Source organism: Palaemon carinicauda, chromosome 1, assembly GCF_036898095.1.
Source record: "Palaemon carinicauda isolate YSFRI2023 chromosome 1, ASM3689809v2, whole genome shotgun sequence".
In the NCBI taxonomy this organism is placed as follows: domain Eukaryota; kingdom Metazoa; phylum Arthropoda; class Malacostraca; order Decapoda; family Palaemonidae; genus Palaemon; species Palaemon carinicauda.
The window spans coordinates 185670272-185691951 of record NC_090725.1 but is presented as its reverse complement, the minus strand read 5'-3'; the positions used below and the strand labels follow the sequence as shown (position 1 = coordinate 185691951).

General features: G+C 41.9%; 1 protein-coding gene across 22 annotated transcripts in view; it reads left to right on the top strand.

Annotated features, from left to right (window-relative positions):
• The window catches only part of LOC137652986 (F-actin-uncapping protein LRRC16A-like), a 702357-nt gene that overhangs the window by 359048 nt on the left and 321629 nt on the right, over window positions 1–21680 (top strand). For all 22 annotated transcript variants that reach the window (XM_068386421.1, XM_068386468.1, XM_068386477.1 and 19 more), the window contains one exon: window positions 7785–7943. In XM_068386421.1, the coding sequence (XP_068242522.1) occupies window positions 7785–7943 (159 nt within the window). The remainder of the gene's footprint in view (window positions 1–7784; window positions 7944–21680) is intronic.

The window sequence follows — 21680 nt, the reverse complement described above, 5'->3', positions numbered from 1 at the left end:
CTGTGTGTATTTATGCAACGATTATAAAATTGCTAATGATAATTTTATCATTTTCTTTTACTTTTATAAGATTACTGTAACAAATTTTACAGCTATATACAAATTATCAGTCAAAATATTTGTAACTACGTAATTTGGGTGTGTAAATCGAAGCATAGGACAAAATTATTTTACTTGTATCTTTGAAAATTTGTTCATCTGTGCTTCGTATACTGCGACATTGGTGTACATTATAGTTAAACTCAATTCTTGAGTCCAACATGTAATCAGTTATTGAAATGTACAATTTGTTGAATTCTTGTGATGTACAGAGGCTGTATGTCCTTGGGGATTTGAACCCATTAGAAGAATTGGTGATTATTTTTTTTATGCTGTGGTTTAGTAATTTTCTATTAAGAATGTATCCCTAGAGTAAAGTTAGCTTTCCTCACCGTCATAAACTCCACCTTTGCATGGGTTCTGCATATGTATATCCACATCATAGGGTTTGAATGCTTATTATATGAATATCAATAAGTGCTGTATATGTAAATGTAGTTGTATGTGTCATAAAACTAGCATAAACTGAAATTTACATTCCCACAACTTACTGAATTCATAAGTAAAATTATATATGGTAAGGAGAAATACATAAGAAATAATGAATAAGTAACTTCACATGTGTTAAGCACAACATAAATTGATATAGGTAAAAATACTTTACAACTGTAAAGCAGTCATGTTTTTCAGGAAGGTGGAGATGGTCTTATGACCAGGTAATGGTTAGAAATTTAAAGTTTTAAGAACAGGTAATGAACTAGTTCAGGACATGAGTCGCTTTAATTGTAATGTAGCAGTGTACAGCTGAAGGATACTTATGGCTCCTTACTGGCTGCAAAAGGAGTGGTTGTCAAATCTGTGGTCTTTATGAGCCAAGTGACCGAGAAGGATGCCGTGTAACCAGTCTTCTTAGGCAACCTCTTTCAAGAATAGTCCATTCAAACCTTGCCATAAGCATATCAAAGTCATGAAGATTTTATGCCTCTCTATAGACCGGGAGCCCGGAGCATTTATTCGTGTGAAAAGCGCCAAAAGAGTTTAACATTATTATAGTCATACTTGACCCACATATGCATTTCTGTATTGCTGCCCTGGCAGAGCCGGGGCTGTGACCCCCAAATAACTCATAGTAAGGCTAAAGGTGATATAGAATTGTGCACAGGAGTCTCATGACTACTGAATGCAGAATGACAGTAACTTAGGGTGGGGCGTTGCCAATGTCAGCAAGCCATGTCCCCGTGGAAAAAAAATGACATTAATTTATGTGAAAAGCGGCAAAGCTAGAAATGGTCTCAATTTGTCCTTTGGAGTCTCCTTCATACTAGATGGACAATGCCAGCCATTTTGGGTTGGGCTTTGACCCTGACAGCAACCCTAAATAAAACCCTGGTCAAAAAATAACATTTATTTATGTGAAAAGCGACAAGGCTGAAAATGGTCTCAATTTGACCTTTGGAGTCTTATACATATTAGATGGACATAGACAGCCATTTTGGGTGGGGCTTTGACCCTAACAGTAACCCTAAGTCAAACTCTGGTTAAAAAATTACATATATTCATGTGAAAAGTGGCAAGGCTAGAAATGGTCTCAATTCCTCCTTTGAAGTCTCCTATATACTAGATGGACAATGTTAATCATTTTGGGTTGGACTTTGACCCCGACAGCAACCCTTTATCAAACCTGGGTAAAAAAATACCTTTCATGTGAAACACAGCAAGGATAGAAATAGTGTCAATTTGTCCTTTGGAGTTTTCTTCATACTAGATGGACAATGCCAGCCAATTTAGGAGAGGCTTTGACTCCAACAGCAACCCTGAATCAAATCCTGGTAAAAAAATTACATTTGCTTATGTGAATAGCAGCAAGGCTAGAAATGGGGTCAATTTGACCTTTGGAGTCTCCCTCATATTAGATGAACAATGCTAGTCATTTTGGGTTGGGCTTTGACCCCGACAGCAACCCTAAATCAAATCCTAGACAAAAAATATTAATTTATGTGAAAAGTGGCAAGGCTAGAAATGGTTCCAATTTGTCCTTTGGAGTCTCCCTCATATTAGATGAACAATGCCAGTCATTTTGGGTTGGGCTTTTACCCAGACAACACCCCTAAATCAAACATGGGTTAAAAAATAACATTTACCGGTATTTATGTGAAAAGCGGCAAGGCTAGAAATGGTGCCAATTTATCCTTTGGAGTCTTTTACATACTAGATGGACAATGCCAGCCATTTTGGGTTGGGCTTTGACCCCAACAGCAGGTTTAAATCAAACCCTGGTTAAAAAATTACGTTCATGTATGTGAAAAGTGGGAAGGCTAGAAATGGTGCCAATTTGTCCTTTGGAGTCTTCTACATACTAGATGGACAATGCTAGTCATTTTGGGTGGGACTTTGACCCCGATAGCACCCCTAAATCAAATGTAGGTCAAAAAATTATATATATTTATGTGAAAAGTGGCAAGGCTAGAAATGGTGTCAATTTGTCCTTTAGAGTCTCCCACATATTAGATGAACAATGCCAGACATTTTGGGTGGGGCTTGACCCTAACAGCACCCCTAAATTAAACCCTGGTAAAAAAATGACATTCATTTATGTGAAAAGCGGCAAGGCTGAAAATGGTCTCAATTTGATCTTTGGAGTCTCGTACATATTAGATGAACAAAGCCATCCATTTTGGGTGTGGCTTTCACCCTGACAGTAACCCTAAATCAAACCTGGGACAAAAAGGACTTTTATTCGTGTGCCCAGTGGCAAGGCTGGAAATGGTCTCAATTTCTTTTGTAGTCTTCTACATACTGTACTAGATGGACAGTGCTAATCATTTTGGGTTGGGCTTTGACCTGGACAGAAGCCCTAAATCAAACCCTAGACAAAAATGACATTTAGTCATGTGGCTAGCGGCAAGGCTGGAAATGGTCTCAATTTGTCCTTTGGAGTCTTCTACATACTAGATGGGCAATGCCAGCCATTTTGGGTTGGTCTTTGACCCCAAGAGCACTCCAAAATCAAACATGAGTAAAAAAATGACATTTATGTGAAAAGCAACAAGGATAGAAATGGTGTCAATTTGTCCTTTGGAGTTTCCCACATACTAGAATGCTGGAAGAGTGCGGAGATCCTGTTTGCTAGAGGCGAAATATGGGTTTGTAAGATTTCCAAACAGCAATAGTCTTGCTTGCCATACTGATCACATCAAAAGTCTGGGGCTTCTTCAAACAATTTGTCACTTAAGCCTGCATAAGTATATGTGAAGCTCGCTCTTGTTATAATTCTACCAATGTCTGGCATTGCTACTTTAGAAGCTCTTCATCCTTCGTCAAAGCGGGAAGCTTACCATTCACAGCCTAAAAGGAATTAAGAAATAAGCCAAGTGTCAGTGAATTCCAATGCATATTTTTCTACTATAACGGCTGATTTATCAGCCAACTCATGAATAGGAAGAAAGAGGTAATTTTTTACATTTTGTTTAAGTTTTGTAGGCTGACATCGATAATGGAGCACTCACTGACCTACTTAGATACAGTATACTAAAGTTAAACTTGATGAAGCTCATCACTATCAAAACTAGGCTTTTTAAGTGCAGAATTGGAATACAATGCTGGCATGTAATAATTTTAATGATATCTGCCATCAGAACTAGCTTAATCTTCTCTAGATTTTCTTCTGACTGAAAGCAAGTTTCCTATTATACTTTGAACTATTAATCTGGTCATCAACCAAAAATCATACTTTTTCATAAATGGAACAGTGAGGTCTTTGCAATTCTCACAACAGTACATAATCTAAATCACAATACCATCCACGACATGAAACACACAGAATAGGGAGCATTATTGCCTATAATTAATTTTCATAAGCAATCTACTCGGTTCTTCTTTCCCACTAGTATCTCTACTTGTTCCTACATGTTATGCAAACCCATGTCTTTTGATATCTTTTAAATAAGGAGATGGATTCAGCATGAGCCGGAGTAGATCATTAAAATTGGGTAACAAACTGTGTGGAGAGACTAGCCTTACAACTGGTGACGTTCTTATCGGCCGAGGCATTAAGCTTAGAAAGGATAGCACAAGTGTCTCTTCAGGCAGCCTTGTGGATGGACTACTGTCCTGAGCAGTTGGCTGTCTTGCCACCTCTGAGGATCACACTGCTCCTAAGAAACAGCAAGTGTTTAAGATTGTAGTACCCTCAGAGATGTGAAGGCAATGGAATTGTTAACCATTAACGCTGCGAACCAGTGAGAAAATAGGCTCTTGAAGATGTGTGATGCTGTAGTATGTAAATTCCAATAACAAATACCAAGGAGAGATGCTCTCTGCAGAAATCCTCTATCAAGTCTCTGGTTTTGTTTCCCCTGGAAGAATATGGTGATTGAAAAGTGGAGGAAGGTGAGCCTGGCTTTTCTATCGAGCCATCATGGCTCAGACTACCACTTTGGTACTTGCAGCACTGAATACATCTCCTGTGGGAAGATAGGCTCACAAAACATCGAAAGTTGCTCCCAAACATTCTAACCTGAAGAAGACATCTTCGTCCAAATAACTTTCAAGGCAGCAACCAGAAAGGACGTGGGTGGAGAGGTAGCAGATGTGGTTGACTTCCTTGCTAAGGGGGACTCTCCTCCCACTCCTCCACCTGTGGGAAGATGCCTGCAGATTAGGTATCAGTAGTGGCTTCACCACGGGGCTAACCCCTGGGCAGTCTTATGTCCTTCACAATGGGTACGTCATCCCATTCACCAGCTCTCCACTTTCCTGGATTTGCCCCCAATGATATCCGGGTCCTTCGCTGAGGGATCGGCAAAGGACGTTGCTTTACAGGCAGAAGTCCATAAATCTCCCTGAGGTAAGGGCAAGCTTCTAAGATCTCTAATATTTTCAACTGGCTCTTTCACGGCACTTGGTTGTTGTGATGAGCGACAATACAGCAGTAGTTGCTCATCTAAACAAACAAGTAGGTACTATTTCATGGTAACTTTGGCAGCTATCTGGGGAAATACTGCGCTGGACTGAGGACAACTCGATACATCTGTTGGCCTTGTTTATTCTTGGGAAGAAAAATGTTTTGGCAGACAAACTGAGCAGGAAAGCTCAGATTGTAGCTTCCGAATGGTCTTCAGATCAATGGATAGCGAACAAAGTTTTGACTTTTGAGGTTCGCTGACGGTATAATATGTCTGAACTGGAAACTTACGATGTACTGCTCACCAGTACTGGACCTACAGGCAGTTTTCAAAAAATGCCTCCTTTCGCCACCTTTGAGATCACTTAGACGTTTACGCATATCATCCGTTTTGCGTACTGGGAAGAATCCTTAACAGGGTGAGATTGTCGGCCATCCTGTCAATGACACTGATAGCACCAATGTGGTACCATGTAGAATGGTTTCCAGACCTGCTGCTACTTGTGACAGAATTGCTGAGGGAACTTCATACTCTACCCGACCTCTTACGCCAACCACACACCCAGATGTGTAACATTGGGGTCAGGGATCCCAACATCTTTATGCCTGGAGGTTATCCAGCATCTTTCGGAGAGAGGCTTTTCGGCACAAATGGCAAAACATATGTCTAGATACCTCAATCTACCAGGCTAAGTGAGCGATCTTCTGTGGTTGGTGTCGTAAAAAGGACATCTCTGCTCTCAGTTCCACTCTACCTCTAATCACCGAGATTTTGTTATACCTTCGAAAGGAAAAACTCAGCTCCATCTCGACGGTAAAAGGCTATCGTTCGGCCTTAAGCCAGATCTTTATATGGAAAGGCTTGGAGATTTCCTCTTCATTAGAACTGACTATGCTCATACGGAGTTTTGAGCTAACTTGGCCTCGGTTGGAACATAGTTAAAGTTCTGCGTTCCTTTAAAGGAGCACCGCACAAACTTTTAAGTTAGGCTTCCGATAGGGACCTCACCTTGAAAACAGTCTTTCTTTTTGCTTTGGCCTTAGCCAAGAGAATAATTGATTTACATGATCTCCCATACGACGTCGCCTATTCATGGGGATGGGGACAGGGGGTGTACAGCTTCGTTACTGAGTTGGTAGCAAAGACTCAGAATCCAGGTTTTTTTTAACCCAGGTTCAATTCTTTCAAAATTACTAGTTCAGAAAGTAACTATTGTAGTGACCCAAAACAATTGCCGTAACTACTGTAGTGACCTGGAACAATTGCTGTTGTGTCTTATAAGGGCCCTAAGTGAACTTGAGGAGCTCGTCTTTAGGTCACACACCTGTATTTTAGTTCATGCAGGGTCAAGAGAAAGGTGGAAAGGAACATAATTTCCTTTTGGATCAGGCAAGTCACAGACCGAGCCATTAATCCGTCTTTTCCTCCTCAAGGTCATTAACCTAGAGCTTATGATGTGGGGGGTATCAGTATGCCCCTGGCATTTAAAAAGAACCTTTCTGGGATGCAGATTGTACAAGCAGTGGTATTGAAGAGACAAACAAGCATCATGGCCCATTACTTGCAAGACGTGACCCACAAATCCCTAGACAATTTCTTGATAGGCCCTGTGGTAGCTGCACTGCAAGTGGTATAGCTGCTTTAGCTCCATATAGGACCAGCAGTAGTTGTTGGAGGACAGTAGTTTTTTGTTAGTCTAGAATGAATGTTAAAGGAAAGACTGGTCTTTCTCATCTACATCTTCCCTTCTCTTGGGGCATAGCATCCGGAGACTGTCTAGATTAGAAGGTAAGACCCTCTTTTGCTTGTAGCTACAATATATTGCATATACTGTATTCGTCGCATCCCCAAGCTTCTGGATGATGAGGAGTTGGGACTTCGGCTTTCATGAGTATAAAATGCAAACCATTTATCATACATAGCCTTAACCGTCGCAATTGTGTTCTAACGCTCATACTCGTCTCGCTTGAGCCGTAAAACGGTTGGTTACACGCCATAGGTTAGCGAGGTGTACATCTCTTGCATTATCTTGCAAGGATGCTGCATCCAGGGGAAATTTTCAACTAATTGAAGTGGCTTTCATCCACCATATTGTGAGTCTCCTATTGTAAAGAATGTAGGGTGTATACAGTAGGAAAAAATCAGAAATTCGGAGGTATTTTGTATTTTTACTAACTATACAAACCTGTAGTTTTTTACACATACTTTTACCTACCATCACCTAACCCCAGGAGAAAGTCCCGAATGCAATCAAAGTGAGAAAGGTATGAGGTTTGGGGCCGGTGCTTCTCGCCGCTACCACGGGATATTAACCGGCAGGTTGTTGACACCTCATTAAAGGTTTTTATGGCCATATGTCATCTAGCGCTGATCTCATCTATAGTAAATAACTACAGGTTTGCATAGTTAGGAAAAATGCAAATTACCTCAATTTCTGATTTAGTATGCCAACATTGTTCGAAATCTTATATATTTGTCTGTAGTTTATGTAGCTCAGTGATACATGCTAGAGCCATAGTAAATCAGTAAAGAATAGGTAATTTATGTAAAACTTCAGTGTGGGTGAGGTTTCTTTAATACTGTAATCAATGTTTTGTATATGATATTTTCATGGATATTTTTATTTTTATTTTGATATTATTGGTTTTATTAATACCTCCATATTGCTTGAATAATTCTGGATGTGTTTTTAAACTAATGAAGACAGCTGTTCTCTTAAGGAAAGTTTCTGGTGTGCTTGGTATTTTTTTGTGGGTGTTATAACATTCTTGATAGGTTTCTTGACTGAATAATTCAATTTTTTTTTTTTATAATTGTAGTACTTTTCTCTACCTTTTGTAGGGTTTCTTGCTAAGTTCTACACAACAGCAAGTCGACAGGTTGGTGCTACAAACAGGAGAGGTTGTTCGTACTTTACGTAGGTCTGGCATGGAATATGGTGGCTCCAATTCTCTTCAGTGGGCTGAGGGCCTCATCACTGATGCAGATAACTCCAAGCAGGTAAGTTTGTCTGTGTGGTCTATAGTTTATTGTGAGTCATACACAGAAGGTGGGGGATTTGTCATAATATGCAACAGTAAACATTTAGCATGAGTGTTTCAATTTGGATGTGTAAATTGAGTGACTGTGACTCGCTTACGCTAGTGAAATTTTTATAGTAGAGTGCTTCTTGATGGTCACTTGTTTTTTTTTTTAACTTTGAAAGAAGTACCAGTATTAGTGTCCTTGAGGCACAAGAAAAGTACATTAATAATGAAATCTAATATACTGTATATTTTAACATTTTGTTAATGTTTTGAATTTAGGCAGTCCTGCTTATAACATGTTATATCATAGAATGGTTTTTAAATGGGAATAGAATTTTTTGGTGGACTTAGTATCAAACAGGAAAAAGAACTAAGGAGATAGCATTTTATGCCCGCTATATGCTATCTGCTGCTGTTACTTGAAAGAAAGATAAGTTATTTTGTTGTAAATCTTGAAGCAAACATTTTGCATTTTTGAGAAATAGTTTATACATATAATTTTTTTAAAGATTAGTTGACAGCCCTTTTACTTCTCGGATTACAAAAATTATTTGACACAAGGAAAATTCTTTTACTTTAGTTTTTATTAATTTCTCCATTGAAAGATTTCTATTTAAGTGTAGTGGAAATATCAATGGGTAAGTGGTTTTAATTGTTTGTCTTGTGCCTTTTTGTTGTTGACAAAAGATGTTCCTCTTTACTGGGGACTTGTATTGAAACTCTTTCTTTTTTATGGGTTTGAATAATATATAGGTTGTCAATGTTGATTAGATATGAAGATTTCAAATATTCGGACGAATCTTCATTGTGTATGATGTATACAGATTTTGTCTAATGTTACTGTACTGTACTGTACTTACCTGGTACTGTGTAGTACAAAGTTATATTGCCTCAGACTTATTTATAGATGTTCACTTGTACCTAATTTGGGTGTAGGTGTTTAGCTTTCTTGATTTCTTTCTATAGTACTACTAATAAGATTTATAAATCTCTGATGCTTTAAGGAGTAGTATTTGTTGCATGATTGTTAGATCTGCTAAAAAAGAGCTTAACTGTTTATATCCTGTTTTTGAGTGGATCATACTTTGTCTGCTGTTGTTTTTTTGTGTTGCTTGATATTTTTGTACAAAAGCAGCTCTTCCTTCTCAAGGTATGTGTGCACTTCAGAAATGAAACATTTATTGAATAATGCTTGGAGGAAATAGCATTGACCCAGAGTTTGGCATTGTTTTGCTAGAAAACAGAAACTGTATCTTTGTTTTTATTTCTCAAGGTGCTTGGGTTCTTCAAGTGATAAACTTTGCCTGGCTTTATAATATGACTGACTGCATTACCACAAAGAACCAAAGTTGTCAGCCGGCTTAAGCATGATTGTGTGCGTGTTTGATACTTTTGTGAATGTGTTCTACTAAGCAGTTTTTCCAATAAAGCCTGGTCTCATCACAGTTAAAATCTTGGTTAGAATGTTATTTGCCTTTTTTAATCACAGTAATCCCACAGCTATCAGGGATGTTCCGTTCCAGGCTCTTCCTACAATAGCTGAATAACCTCTAATTAGATACGGAAATTCATAGTACTGTATAATTTTGTTATTATTTTTTAGATTTTTGATATTTAAAAAATAAATTCTGTAAATTGAAACTAACTCTATATACATGGCACTCATCTTATTAATGAAATCAGTTACAAAGAATGGTGCTGGTAATTAAAACAACTCCAACTTTTGGCAGTTTAACTAATCATTGAATAAGGAACCTATAGGTTATGCCTTTTAGGGTATATAATGAATTTATTGGTTTAGGAATCAACAAGAAAAAGGTATCAAATGGAACACTTGGAACGATAGATAACTAAGACCAAACCCTAGATAGAAAGGCTTGTAAGAAACCTAACAACACTGATCAATCAGATGGCAAACCAAACATTCTAATAAGAACTCACAATTACTCAACAGCTTTGTGTGAGACAAAGATAAAAGGGGAAGGTGAAGTGATGTTTGGTGAAATGTCTGGTAGAGTGTCTGGGATTTAAAGGGGAAGAGCAAGAGAAGGTGTGGCTTTATTGCTGAGTGAATGAATTACAGGTAAAGTAATAGAATGGAAGGAGGTATCATCTAGGTTAATGTGGGTAAGGGTTAGGTTGGGAAGGAATGTCAGCTTTTGTCAGTGAGTATGGGCCAGGTTGTGAGAAAAGTGAAGAAGAGCGGAATGAGTTCTGGAATGATTTAACTAGGTGTGTAGAAGGACTGGGTTGAAGGAATTGTGTAGTTTTCATGGGTGTCTTAAATGCTAGAGTGGGCACTGGAGAGCTAGAAGGTGTCATTGGGAAGTATGGCGTACCAGGTGAAAATGAGAGTGGTGAGAGACTGGTAGATATGTGTGTTGAGCAAGAGATGGTGATTAAGTTTTAGCTTTTTCAAAAAGAGAGATAAAAACAAGTATACATGGGTAAGAGTGGCAAATGAAAGAGTGGTAGAAAGGGCGTTAATGGATTATGTGTTGATAACTTAAAGAATGTTTGGAAGATTAAAGGACCTGCACGTGTTTAGGGGTATTGCTAACAGTATGTCTGATCATTTTTTGGTGGAAGGAAAATTAGTTGTAGCAAAAGAGGGGGGGGGGGGGGGGATAAAGTAGGTGGATGTAAAAGGGAGCTAGTGAGGGTTGAAGAGCTAATAAAACAAGGGGTAAAAAGTAAATATCAGGAAAGGTTGAAAATGACATATGACGAAGTGAAAGTAAGACAAACTGGCAATTTAGAGGAGTGGAAGTTGGTAAAAGAAAATTTTGTTGGGATTGCAAGTGATGTGTATGGCAAGAAGGTTGTTGGAGGCAGCATGAGGAAGGGCAGTGAATGGTGGAATGAAGGAGTGAAGGTAAAGGTGGAAGAGAAAAAGAGGGCTTTTGAAGAATGGCTGCAGAGTAATAGTATAGAGAAGTATGAAAAATATAGAGAGAAAAATGTGGAAGTAAAGCGCAAGGTACGTGAGGCAAAGAGGGCAGCTGACCTGAGGTGGGGCCAGGGATTAGGTCATTCATATGAAGAGAATAAGAAGTAGTTTTGTAAAGAAGTGAAGAGAGTAAGGAAGGCTGGTTCAAGAATTGAAGAGACAGTGAATGATGGAAATGGAAGGTTGTTGAAAGGAGAGGAGGCAAGGAAAAGGTGGGCGAAATATTTTGAAAGTTTACTGAGTGTTGAGGATAATAGGGAGGCAGATATAATTGCTGTTGCAGGTGTTGAGGTGCCGGTGATGGGAGATGAGAATGAGAGAGAGATTATATGAGAGGAAGTGGGGAGAGCACTAGATGAAACGAGAGTAGGAAAGGCATCTGGTATGGATGGTGTGAGAGCTGAGATGTTGAAGGAAAGGGGTGTGACTGTACTTGAATGGTTGGTGAGATTGTTTAATGTGTGTTTTGTGTTGTCAATTGGTACCAGTAGATTGGGTTTGTGCGTGTATTGTACCACTATATAAGGGTAAGGGAGATGTGCATGAGTGTTGTAATTCAAGGGGTATTAGTTTGTAGAGTGTAGTTGGAAAAGTGTATGGTAGAGTACTGATGAATAGGATTAAGGATAAAACAGAGAATGCAATCTTAGAAGTACAGCGTATAATAGAGTTGATAGGGAAGCAATGTGGAATGTGATAAGTTTATATGGAGTTTGGTGGAAGATTGTTGCAAGCAGTGAAAAGTTTCTACAAAGGTAGTAAAGCATGTGTTAGGATAGTAAATGAAGTGAGCGATTGGTTTCCGGTGAGAGTGGGTCTGAGACAGGGATGTGTGATGTCGCCGTGGTTGTTTAACTTATATGTTGATGAAGTGGTGAGAGAGGTGAATGCTCGAGTGCTTGGATGAGGATTGAAACTGGTAGACGAGAATGACCATGAATGGGAGGTAAATCAGTAGTTGTTTGCGGATGATACTGTACTGGTTGCAGACGCGGAAGAAAAGCTTGGCCGATTAGTGACAGAATTTGGAAGGGTGTGTGAGAGAAGAAAGTGGAGAGTTAATGTGGGTAAGAGTAAGTTTATGAGATATACGAGAAGGGAAGGTGGTGCAAGGTTGAATGTCATGTTACTTGAGGAGGTGGATCAGTTTAAGTACTTGGGGTCTGTTGTTGTAGCAAATGGTGGAGTGGAAGCAGATGTACGTCAGAGAGTCAATGAAGGATGCAAATTGTTGGGGGCAGTTGAGGGAGTAGTAGAAAATAGAGGGTTGGGCTTGAATGCAAAGAGTTCTGTATGAGAAAGTGATTGTACCAACTGTGATGTATGGATCGGAGTTGTGGGGAATGAAAGTGATGGAGAGACAGAAATTGAATGTGTTTGAGATGAAGTGTCTAAGGAGTATGGTTGGTGTATGTCGAGTAGATAGGGCTAGGAACAAAGTAGTGAGGGTAAGAACGGGTGTAAGAAATGAGTTAGCAGCTAGAGTGGATATGAATGTGTTGAGGTGGTTTGGCCATGTTGAGAGAATAGAAAATGGCTAAAGAAGGTGATGAATGCAAGAGTTGATGGGAGAAGTATAAGAGAAAGGCCAAGGTTTGGGTGGATGGATGGAGTGAAGAGAGCTCTGGATGATAGGAGGATAGATGTGAGAGAGGCAAGAGAGCATGCTAAAAATAGGAATGAATGGCGAGCGATTGTGACGCAGTTCCGGTAGGCCCTGCTGCTTCCTCCGGTGCTTTCGATGACCGCGAAGGTAGCAGCAGTAGGGTATTCAGCGTTATGAAGCCTCATCTGTGGTGGATAACGTGGGAGGGTTGTCTGTGGCACCCTAGCAGTACCAGCCGAACTCGGTTGAGTCCCTTGTCAGGCTGGGTGGAACGTAGAGAGGAGAGGTCCCTTTTTTGTTTCATTTGTTTGATGTCGGCTACCCCCCAAAATTGGGGGAAGTGCCTTGGTATATGTATGTATGTAAGTTGCCATTTGCCTTGGCCCTAATGGAGTTACTCCTCATGTGTTTTGAAATATACGATTTTTCAATTCTGTGCGGTTGTGAATCGACTGAAGCATATTTGGGGATCTTACTGTATACAGTAATGCCTCACAACACGAAATTAATTAGTTCTGGAGTGGCTTTCGTAAAGTGATTTTTTTTATGTAGTGAGTCACATTTCACATGCAAATTGCCTAATTCGTTCCAAACCCTGCAAAACACCACATTAAATCTTATAATATAGCTGCAGTCCACAATGAAATACTGAACAGCCAAATACTGTACATTTGAACCATTCAATATACATAAACTAACTGTTAATACCTGTAAAATAAGTTTATATCAGAACATAATGTAAAAATAGATTGAAAAATGAAAAAAATCTGATAGACAGCCAACATGGTTTTAGTCAAAAGGGATCATGTGTGACAAATCTTTTGGAATTTTTCCAGACCACAGTTAGCATTTATGACAAAAACAGTGCAATAGACACTATGTACCTAGACTTTCAAAAGGCTTTTGGCAAAGTTCTTCATAAAAAATTAATGAACAATATATATATATATATATATATATATATATATATATATATATATATATATATATACAGTATATATATATATATATATATATATATATATATATAAAACGGATTTTGAGCGAAGCGAAAAATCCATTTTTGGGTGAGGTAGCCATGTCGTCCTGATGGAAGTTCCTTCGAAGGTAGCTTCCTAGGTATATTTGACTACAGTGATATATCCCAGAGAATTTACCAAAGGTATCCAGAATTCTAACTCCTGGAGCGAATATCCCTTAAAATTTTACGAAGGAATATCGCGTAATATCAGAGGATGTATTCTTGACACATCTCATGGCTATCTACGCCCCCAATAGAGCTTTCACTTCGAGGCAAGAATAAGGAGAGTCGTTCTAGAGACATCGCTCTCGACGCTCCCTACTGCACTGCAAATAGTGCGCCAATCCGCCACCGCGAGGCGCCACCAAGTCATTCTTTGGAGCTTTGTAGGTGTTGCAGATACAGTACCATAGGGAGGGATTCATTATCCTTTTGTCCCAAAAGAGGGTGAGTCCATCAGGACGACATGGCTACCTCACCCAAAAATAGATTTTTTGCTTCGCTCAAAATCCGTTTTTTGGGCTCAGGCCATGTCGTCGTAATGGAAGTGTACCAGACCATTAATGTATCTGTGGATTTTCAATAGTGTCGTTCATCTCGAGCTAAATCTTTCCTCTTTGGTCTTTAGACCTAGAGACATTAGATGTTACCGTTATACATCAATCAGCTGATCATGAAATATGTCAGTGCTTCCTGCCCCCTACAGGGAAGAGTCTGGGTAGACTCGAGGAAAAAACCCGAGGATTGTGAGTTCAAGGAACAATCTAGCAAACAGTTTGTATATTAGTGTCATCATATACGTAAAGCATAGTCTGTACTAGGATGGTATTGGTCTGGGCAGGTTACTGTACCTCCCGGGTCTGTCGATGAAGAGACGGACAGGTTTATATACGTGTAGGAAACCTTAAACAGTAAAATGAACAGTCTAGTACGATAAGATCTTACCTGTTTGCATGGAGCAATATGAATCTTAGTTCCGATATTTACTTAAATATCAAAAGAGTCAAGGATGCTCTGACTTATACATATACTGAAATATTTGGGGTGAAAGAGACGCAAATATTCGTTCTATTGTTTATTACAAAAATAGAAATCATGGTTGTAATCAATTACAATGTATGCTGAATAATTCTGCATAAAAGCATAAACAGTAATAACAGGAATAAATAGGGTTTACCTGAAAAGGAAAACATTAGCCACTCTAAGGGAAATATAAAAATTTCACTATACATTCTGTTGTTACTAGGAACACTGTGCATATAAGAATGCCTGGCACTTGTGTCAGCTTATTATGCTTAATGTCACCTGTGTAGGGAGAACAGTCTATAGTGTTATCACTTAAACACAAAACTCAACATGATATGCCTTACGAGTCTATCATGTACACCCTTCACTATAAGTCCCGAATAGTGCACTGTTCTTCGCAGTAATCAAGCAGCGGGTTTTATTACACTGCCCGCCGCCACCACATGAAATTTAATTTCTTGTAATTGCTTCGCGTAGTGCTTGAAGAAGACCCTCGAGGACTTCCATCCAGTGTAAGCACGAAGGCTTCCAAACGACATCGTTTGGAAGAAATTCAGAGATGAGGCAACTTTTCTCGGATCATGACCTGCGGGTGTACTGTCTGGATCCGCTCTGCGAATGAAGTAGGTGATATTCGCCCTTATCTGTTTCAAGGATAACGTTGAACTGGAAGTCTCTCCCCTGAAAAGCTGACCTCCCTTAAAGTCTGAAGTTCTACGAAGATAGACCTTTAGGCATTCCACTGGGCAGAGGGATGCTTCTTCCTTCAGAGAGCAGATTCTCCAGGGACCCCATCTCTTAGTGGGCAGCTCGTTCTTGGCGAGAAACGTCGGGTCCGGAAAGAGGTTCAGTTCTCCATTGTCTGTGAACTGAATGTGGCCATCATCCCTCGAGAGGGCCACTATTTCGCTAACTCTGGCTCCCGAGGCTTGTGCAAATAAGAATATCATCTTCTGAGTCAAGTCTTTCAGCAAGCAATCCTCATTGTTCAGGGTTGATGCTAAATGAAGAATTTTGTCCAAAGACCATGAAATGGGCTTAGGAGGAGCTGCGGGCCAAAGTTTAGCGCAGGCTTTAGGAATCTTGTTGAAGATTTTGTTGGAAAAGTCTACCTGGAAGGCGTAAGGTATTGGTCTGGCCAGGGCGGATTTACATGTAGTAATCGTATTGGCTGCTAAACCTTGTTCATGAAGATGGATGAAGAAGGACAAACAGAAGTTCGTAGAAATCTCCTTAGGTTTCTTCGCCTTGACAAAGGCCACCCATTTCTTCCAGGAAGACTCATATTGTCTTCTTGTTGACTTTGACTTGTATTCTTCTAGGAAGTTAATACTGTCCCTAGAAATCCCAAACCGTTTCTTGACCGCTAAGGCGAGAAAATCATGAGATGAAGGTTCTGGGTTTTCACTGATGAAGCTGAGACAGTCAATTTCTGCACTTGCTGAGTCAGACCTGGGTCCGGCAACTGGATCAGTTTCAGGCGTAGTTCCGTTACCAGGGGGAACCAAACGCTGTTGGGCCACTTGTGGGCCACTATTGCTGCCGTCCCTTGAAAGGATCTCAGTTTGTCGAGGACTTTCAGCAGAAGGTTGGTTGGAGGGAATAGGTAGATCTTGGACCATCTGTTCCAATCTATGGACATTGCATCCATTGCTTCCGCTAGAGGATCCTCGTACGGGGCTACATACCAGGGTAGCTTCTTGTTGTCGCTCGTTGCGAAGAGGTCTATCTGCAGTCCTGGGACTTTGCGTAAGATGAAGGAGAACGATCTTGCGTCTAGGGACCATTCTGACTCTATGGGTTTGGTCCTGGATAGAGCGTCCGCTGTCACATTGCGGAACCCTTGAAGGTGGACTGCTGACAAGTGCCATCTCTTCTTCTCCGCTAGGCGGAGGATGGCTAGTATCACTTGATTTATGTGAGGTGATCTCGAGCCCTGTCGGTTTAGGCATCTCATTATGACTTCGCTGTCTAGAACCAGACGGATGTAGATTAGCAGCGGAGTTTGTTTCTTTAGGGAAAGAAAAACTGCCATGGCTTCCAGGAAATTGATGTGGAAGGTTTTGAAGAGGGGAGACCAGGTTCCTTTGACTTTCCGATGATGAGAGTGACCTCCCCACCCCTCTTTCGAGGCATCCGTGTGAACGGTGATTGACGGCGGAGGTGGTTGTAAGGGAACCTTTTTCTTTAGGTTTTTGGCCTCCGACCATGGCTTGAGTAGGGATCGCAGACGATTTGGTATCGGTCTTTGTAGATCTCTTCGAGCGTTTGATGCGTATTTTCTCCAGGCTCCTGATGCATCTTTTAATTGTGCTCTCTATACTGGATCTGTCACTGAGGCAAACTGGAGAGACCCCAACACACTCTCCTGTTGCCTTCTTGATATCCTTGCGGACCGAAGAAGGCTTCTGACAGATCCTGCTATCTCTTTCCTTTTCTTTGATGGAATGGAAAGGCAGTGCGACTGCAAGTTCCAGTGGACGCCCAGCCACTGAAACTTTTGAGCTGGAGACAGTCGAGATTTTTCCAAGTTGATCTTGAATCCCAAGTGTTCCAGGAACTGGATCACTTCCTTGGAGGCTTGCCTGCACTCTTCTTCGGATGCTGCCCACACCAACCAGTCGTCCAGGTAGGCTACCACCTGGATTCCCTTTAGGCGTAGTTGATGAATGACTGCATTCGCAAGCTTGGTGAATACCGTTGGAGCTATGTTCAGTCCGAAGGGCATGGCTCTGAAGACATACTGTCTTCTTTGTAGTTTGAATCCCAGGTAGGGGGAAACTTGACGGCTGATCGGAACGTGCCAGTACGCATCCGTCATGTCTATGGAGACTGTGTATGCCCGTTTGGGCAACAGGGTCCTGATGTGTTGAAGCGTCAGCATTTTAAACTTGTAGTTCACTATGAACTTGTTGTGTGGTGACAAGTTCAGAATTACTCAGAGCTTTTCCGAGTCCTTCTTCGAAACACAAAATAGCCTTCCTTGGAATCTGACAGACTTTGCCTTCCTTATAACTCTTTTGCTCAAGAGTTCCTGAACATATTCTTCCAATATGGGGGTTGAGTGTTGGAAGAATTGAGGGAAGGTTGGTAGAGTTGAGCGCTAACTCGACCCTAGTCCGTTCTTGATTAGGCTGTGGGCCCAGGGATCGAAGGTCCAATGATCCCGGAAGAAGAAGAGTCTCCCTCGTACCGGTAGCATCTCACTTTGAGTGCTGGGTGGAGGATTTACCTCCTTGGCCACGTCCACCCTTGTTGCCCCTACCTCTGGAGGGGCGTCTGGAGGAACCTCGAAAGGAATCTCGAGACTTCGGCCGAAAGGTCGTAGACTGCCTTTCAAACACTGGGGTGAACACTGGTGACTGAGTCGCCAGTGTTTGGGGCACCAGTTGGAAAGTGGTGGGTGATTGTGCCACCGTCTGGGACACCGTGGCCACGGGAAGCTGTTGCTGTTGCTTAGGCCGAGAGGGCACTTTGGGTCGTTTTGGTCTATTCTTCGGCTGGGGACCCTTGTCAGCTGAAGATTTTCTTTTAGAGGACAAGCCCCATTTAGAAAGAAGGTTTCTGTTCGCAGTGGCGGATTTGCCCACGACCTCTTTGACCACTTCACTTGGGAAGAGGTCTTTTCCCCAGATGTTAGAAGCTATCAGCTTCCTTGGTTCGTGTCTCACCGCAGCCCAGGCGAACACGAACTCTCTGCAAGCCCTTCGGGCTTTAATAAAGTTGTACAGGTCTTTTGTTACTGTCGCCAGATGGGCTTTGGCGAAGACCATGTACATGTCCGGGGTATCTGGGATGCTTTCCATTGTCTCCAGGCCAGTCTGCAGAGACAAGGAAGCAGCAAGACGTTCTTTCGTCTCCTGTTCCCTACGCAGGAGAAAGTCCGACAGCTTGGGGAGGTCTTCGCCGAACTGTCGTCCGGCAATATCTGCCTCCAGCTTCCCAACTGTGAAGGTAGTGTGAACATCCTTCCAGTCCGCATCGTCTGATGGGAAGGCAAGGGAGAAGGGTCTACACTCCTCCAGTGTAGGGCACGGTTTCCCTGCCTCAACTGCCTTTAAGGCTGCCTTGAGCCCTTTGTCCATAAAGGCAAAGGCACATTTAGGATCAGCAATGAAGGACGGGTGCTTCTTGCTGAGAGCCGGCACCTTAGAGCTAGTAAAGGCCCTCTCTTTTAAGGTGGTGGTATATAAGGCCTGAGCTTTAGAGAGTTCAAGGACAATAGTTTCCTTTGGCTCTGTTTCCTCTTTGGATGCAGGTTCCGTCCTGAGACGGACATAGCAATCCGGGTAGGCACCTTTGCTTGGCCAGAACTCAATTTCCTCCACTGGGACAGTGCCCAGTTTTTCTGAGAGGAAGATCTTCCCCCCCGACATGGGCATGTGCTCTGCGTACCTCCAGGGGTTAACGTCAGAGAAGGCGGGGAGCTCTTTAACGTTTAGCTTCTTCGGGGCCAAACGTGTTTCAACTAGCTGATGCATCTCAGTCCGAAGAGAGGCCTCCTTCTTGGACGATTTCTTTTGGATGTCTTGCACCATGGACAGCAACGAGTGCAACGTACTCGTGATCGAATCTAGTTGGGGTGCAGTGGAGGAGGTCGAAGGCACCGGCTCATTCACTGTGGCCGATGATACCAAAATCGTTTCGGCTTTCTCGGTTTCTGTCTCAGGTAGAACGTCATCCGCCTGATCCAATTCCTCCACTAGGAGATTGTTCTCAGTCTCCTCTGAGACAACTGACATGTTGTCCTCTAACTGGATGATCTCTAAGGCATCCGAAACTTCAGATTCTACCGGAATCTGAACCAGGGGAATCTCAGGTTGAGTCTGGGGAATAACTGCATCCGAAGATGCCCTAGGGAAAAGACAAGCCCTCATCTTTTCGTTAGGAAGGTACGGGCCAGAAGTGTTCTTCTGGAAACCTCTAACCCATTTACGCAGCATTTCCCTTGCTGCGTCCCTTGACTCAGTGGACTTTTGATCATCAAAAGCCTCTCTTACCAGTTTTTCACAAACGGTACATACCTGTGGGTCCCAGTACTTGAGAGCCCCCTTGGTGACTACGCAGCGAGCATGGGCCCTGCACATGTCGTGGCCGTAGAAGTTCTTACTACAGACCCTGCAAAAACTATTCCCACACTTGGGATGCTCCTCCTGTAAAGAAAGAAAGGCATATAAGTATTCGGTGAAATTCTCAAATTTCAGCATACATCATACATACATATACATATACCAAAGGCACTTCCCCCAATTTTGGGGGGTAGCCGACAACAACAAGAAACAAAACAAAAAGGGGACCTCTACTCTCTACGTTCCTCCAGCCTAACCAGGGACTCAGCCGAGTTCAGCTGGTACTGCTAGGGTGCCACAGCCCAACCTCCCACATTTCCACCACAGATGAAGCTTCATACTGCTGAGTCCCCTACTGCTGCTACCTCCGCGGTCATCTAAGGCACCGGAGGAAGCAGCAGGGCCTACCAGAACTGCGTCACAATCGCTCGCCATTCATTCCTATTTTTAGCACGCTCTCTTGCCTCTCTCACATCTATCCTCCTATCACCCAGAGCTTTCTTCACACCATCCATCCACCCAAACCTTGGCCTTCCTCTTGTACTTCTCCCATCAACTCTTGCATTCATCACCTTCTTTAGCAGACAGCCATTTTCCATTCTCTCAACATGGCCAAACCACCTCAACACATTCATATCCACTCTAGCCGCTAACTCATTTCTTACACCCGTTCTCACCCTCACCACTTCGTTCCTAACCCTATCTACTCGAGATACACCAGCCATACTCCTCAGACACTTCATCTCAAACACATTCAATTTCTGTCTCTCCATCACTTTCATTCCCCACAACTCCGATCCATACATCACAGTTGGTACAATCACTTTCTCATATAGAACTCTCTTTACATTCATGCCCAACCCTCTATTTTTTACTACTCCCTTAACTGCCCCCAACACTTTGCAACCTTCATTCACTCTCTGACGTACATCTGCTTCCACTCCACCATTTGCTGCAACAACAGACCCCAAGTACTTAAACTGATCCACCTCCTCAAGTAACTCTCCATTCAACATGACATTCAACCTTGCACCACCTTCCCTTCTTGTACATCTCATAACCTTACTCTTACCCACATTAACTCTCAACTTCCTTCTCTCACACACCCTTCCAAATTCTGTCACTAGTCGGTCAAGCTTCTCTTCTGTGTCTGCTACCAGTACAGTATCATCCGCAAACAACAACTGATTTACCTCCCATTCTAGATCATTCTCGCCTACCAGTTTTAATCCTCGTCCAAGCACTCGAGCATTCACCTCTCTCACCACTCCATCAACATACAAGTTAAACAACCACGGCGACATCACACATCCCTGTCTCAGCCCCACTCTCACCGGAAACCAATCGCTCACTTCATTTCCTATTCTAACACATGCTTTACTACCTTTGTAGAAACTTTTCACTGCTTGCAACAACCTTCCACCAACTCCATATAACCTCATCACATTCCACATTGCTTCCCTATCAACTCTATCATATGCTTTCTCCAGATCCATAAACGCAACATACACCTCCTTACCTTTTGCTAAATATTTCTCGCATATCTGCCTAACTGTAAAAATCTGATTCATACAACCCCTACCTCTTCTAAAACCACCCTGTACTTCCAAGATTGCATTCTCTGTTTTATCCTTAATCCTATTAATCAGTACTCTACCATACACTTTTCCAACTACACTCAACAAACTAATACCTCTTGAATTACAACAGTCATGCACATCTCCCTTACCCTGTTATAGTGGTACAATACATGCACAGACCCAATCTACTGGTACCATTGACAACACAAAACACACATTAAACAATCTCACCAACCATTCAAGTACAGTCACACCCCCTTCCTTCAACATCTCAGCTTTCACACCATCCATACCAGATGCTTTTCCTACTCTCGTTTCATCTAGTGCTCTCCTCACTTCCTCTATTGTAATCTCTCTCTCATTCTCATCTCCCATCACTGGCACCTCAACACCTGGAACAGCAATTATATCTGCCTCCCTATCATCCTCAACATTCAGCAAACTTTCAAAATATTCCGC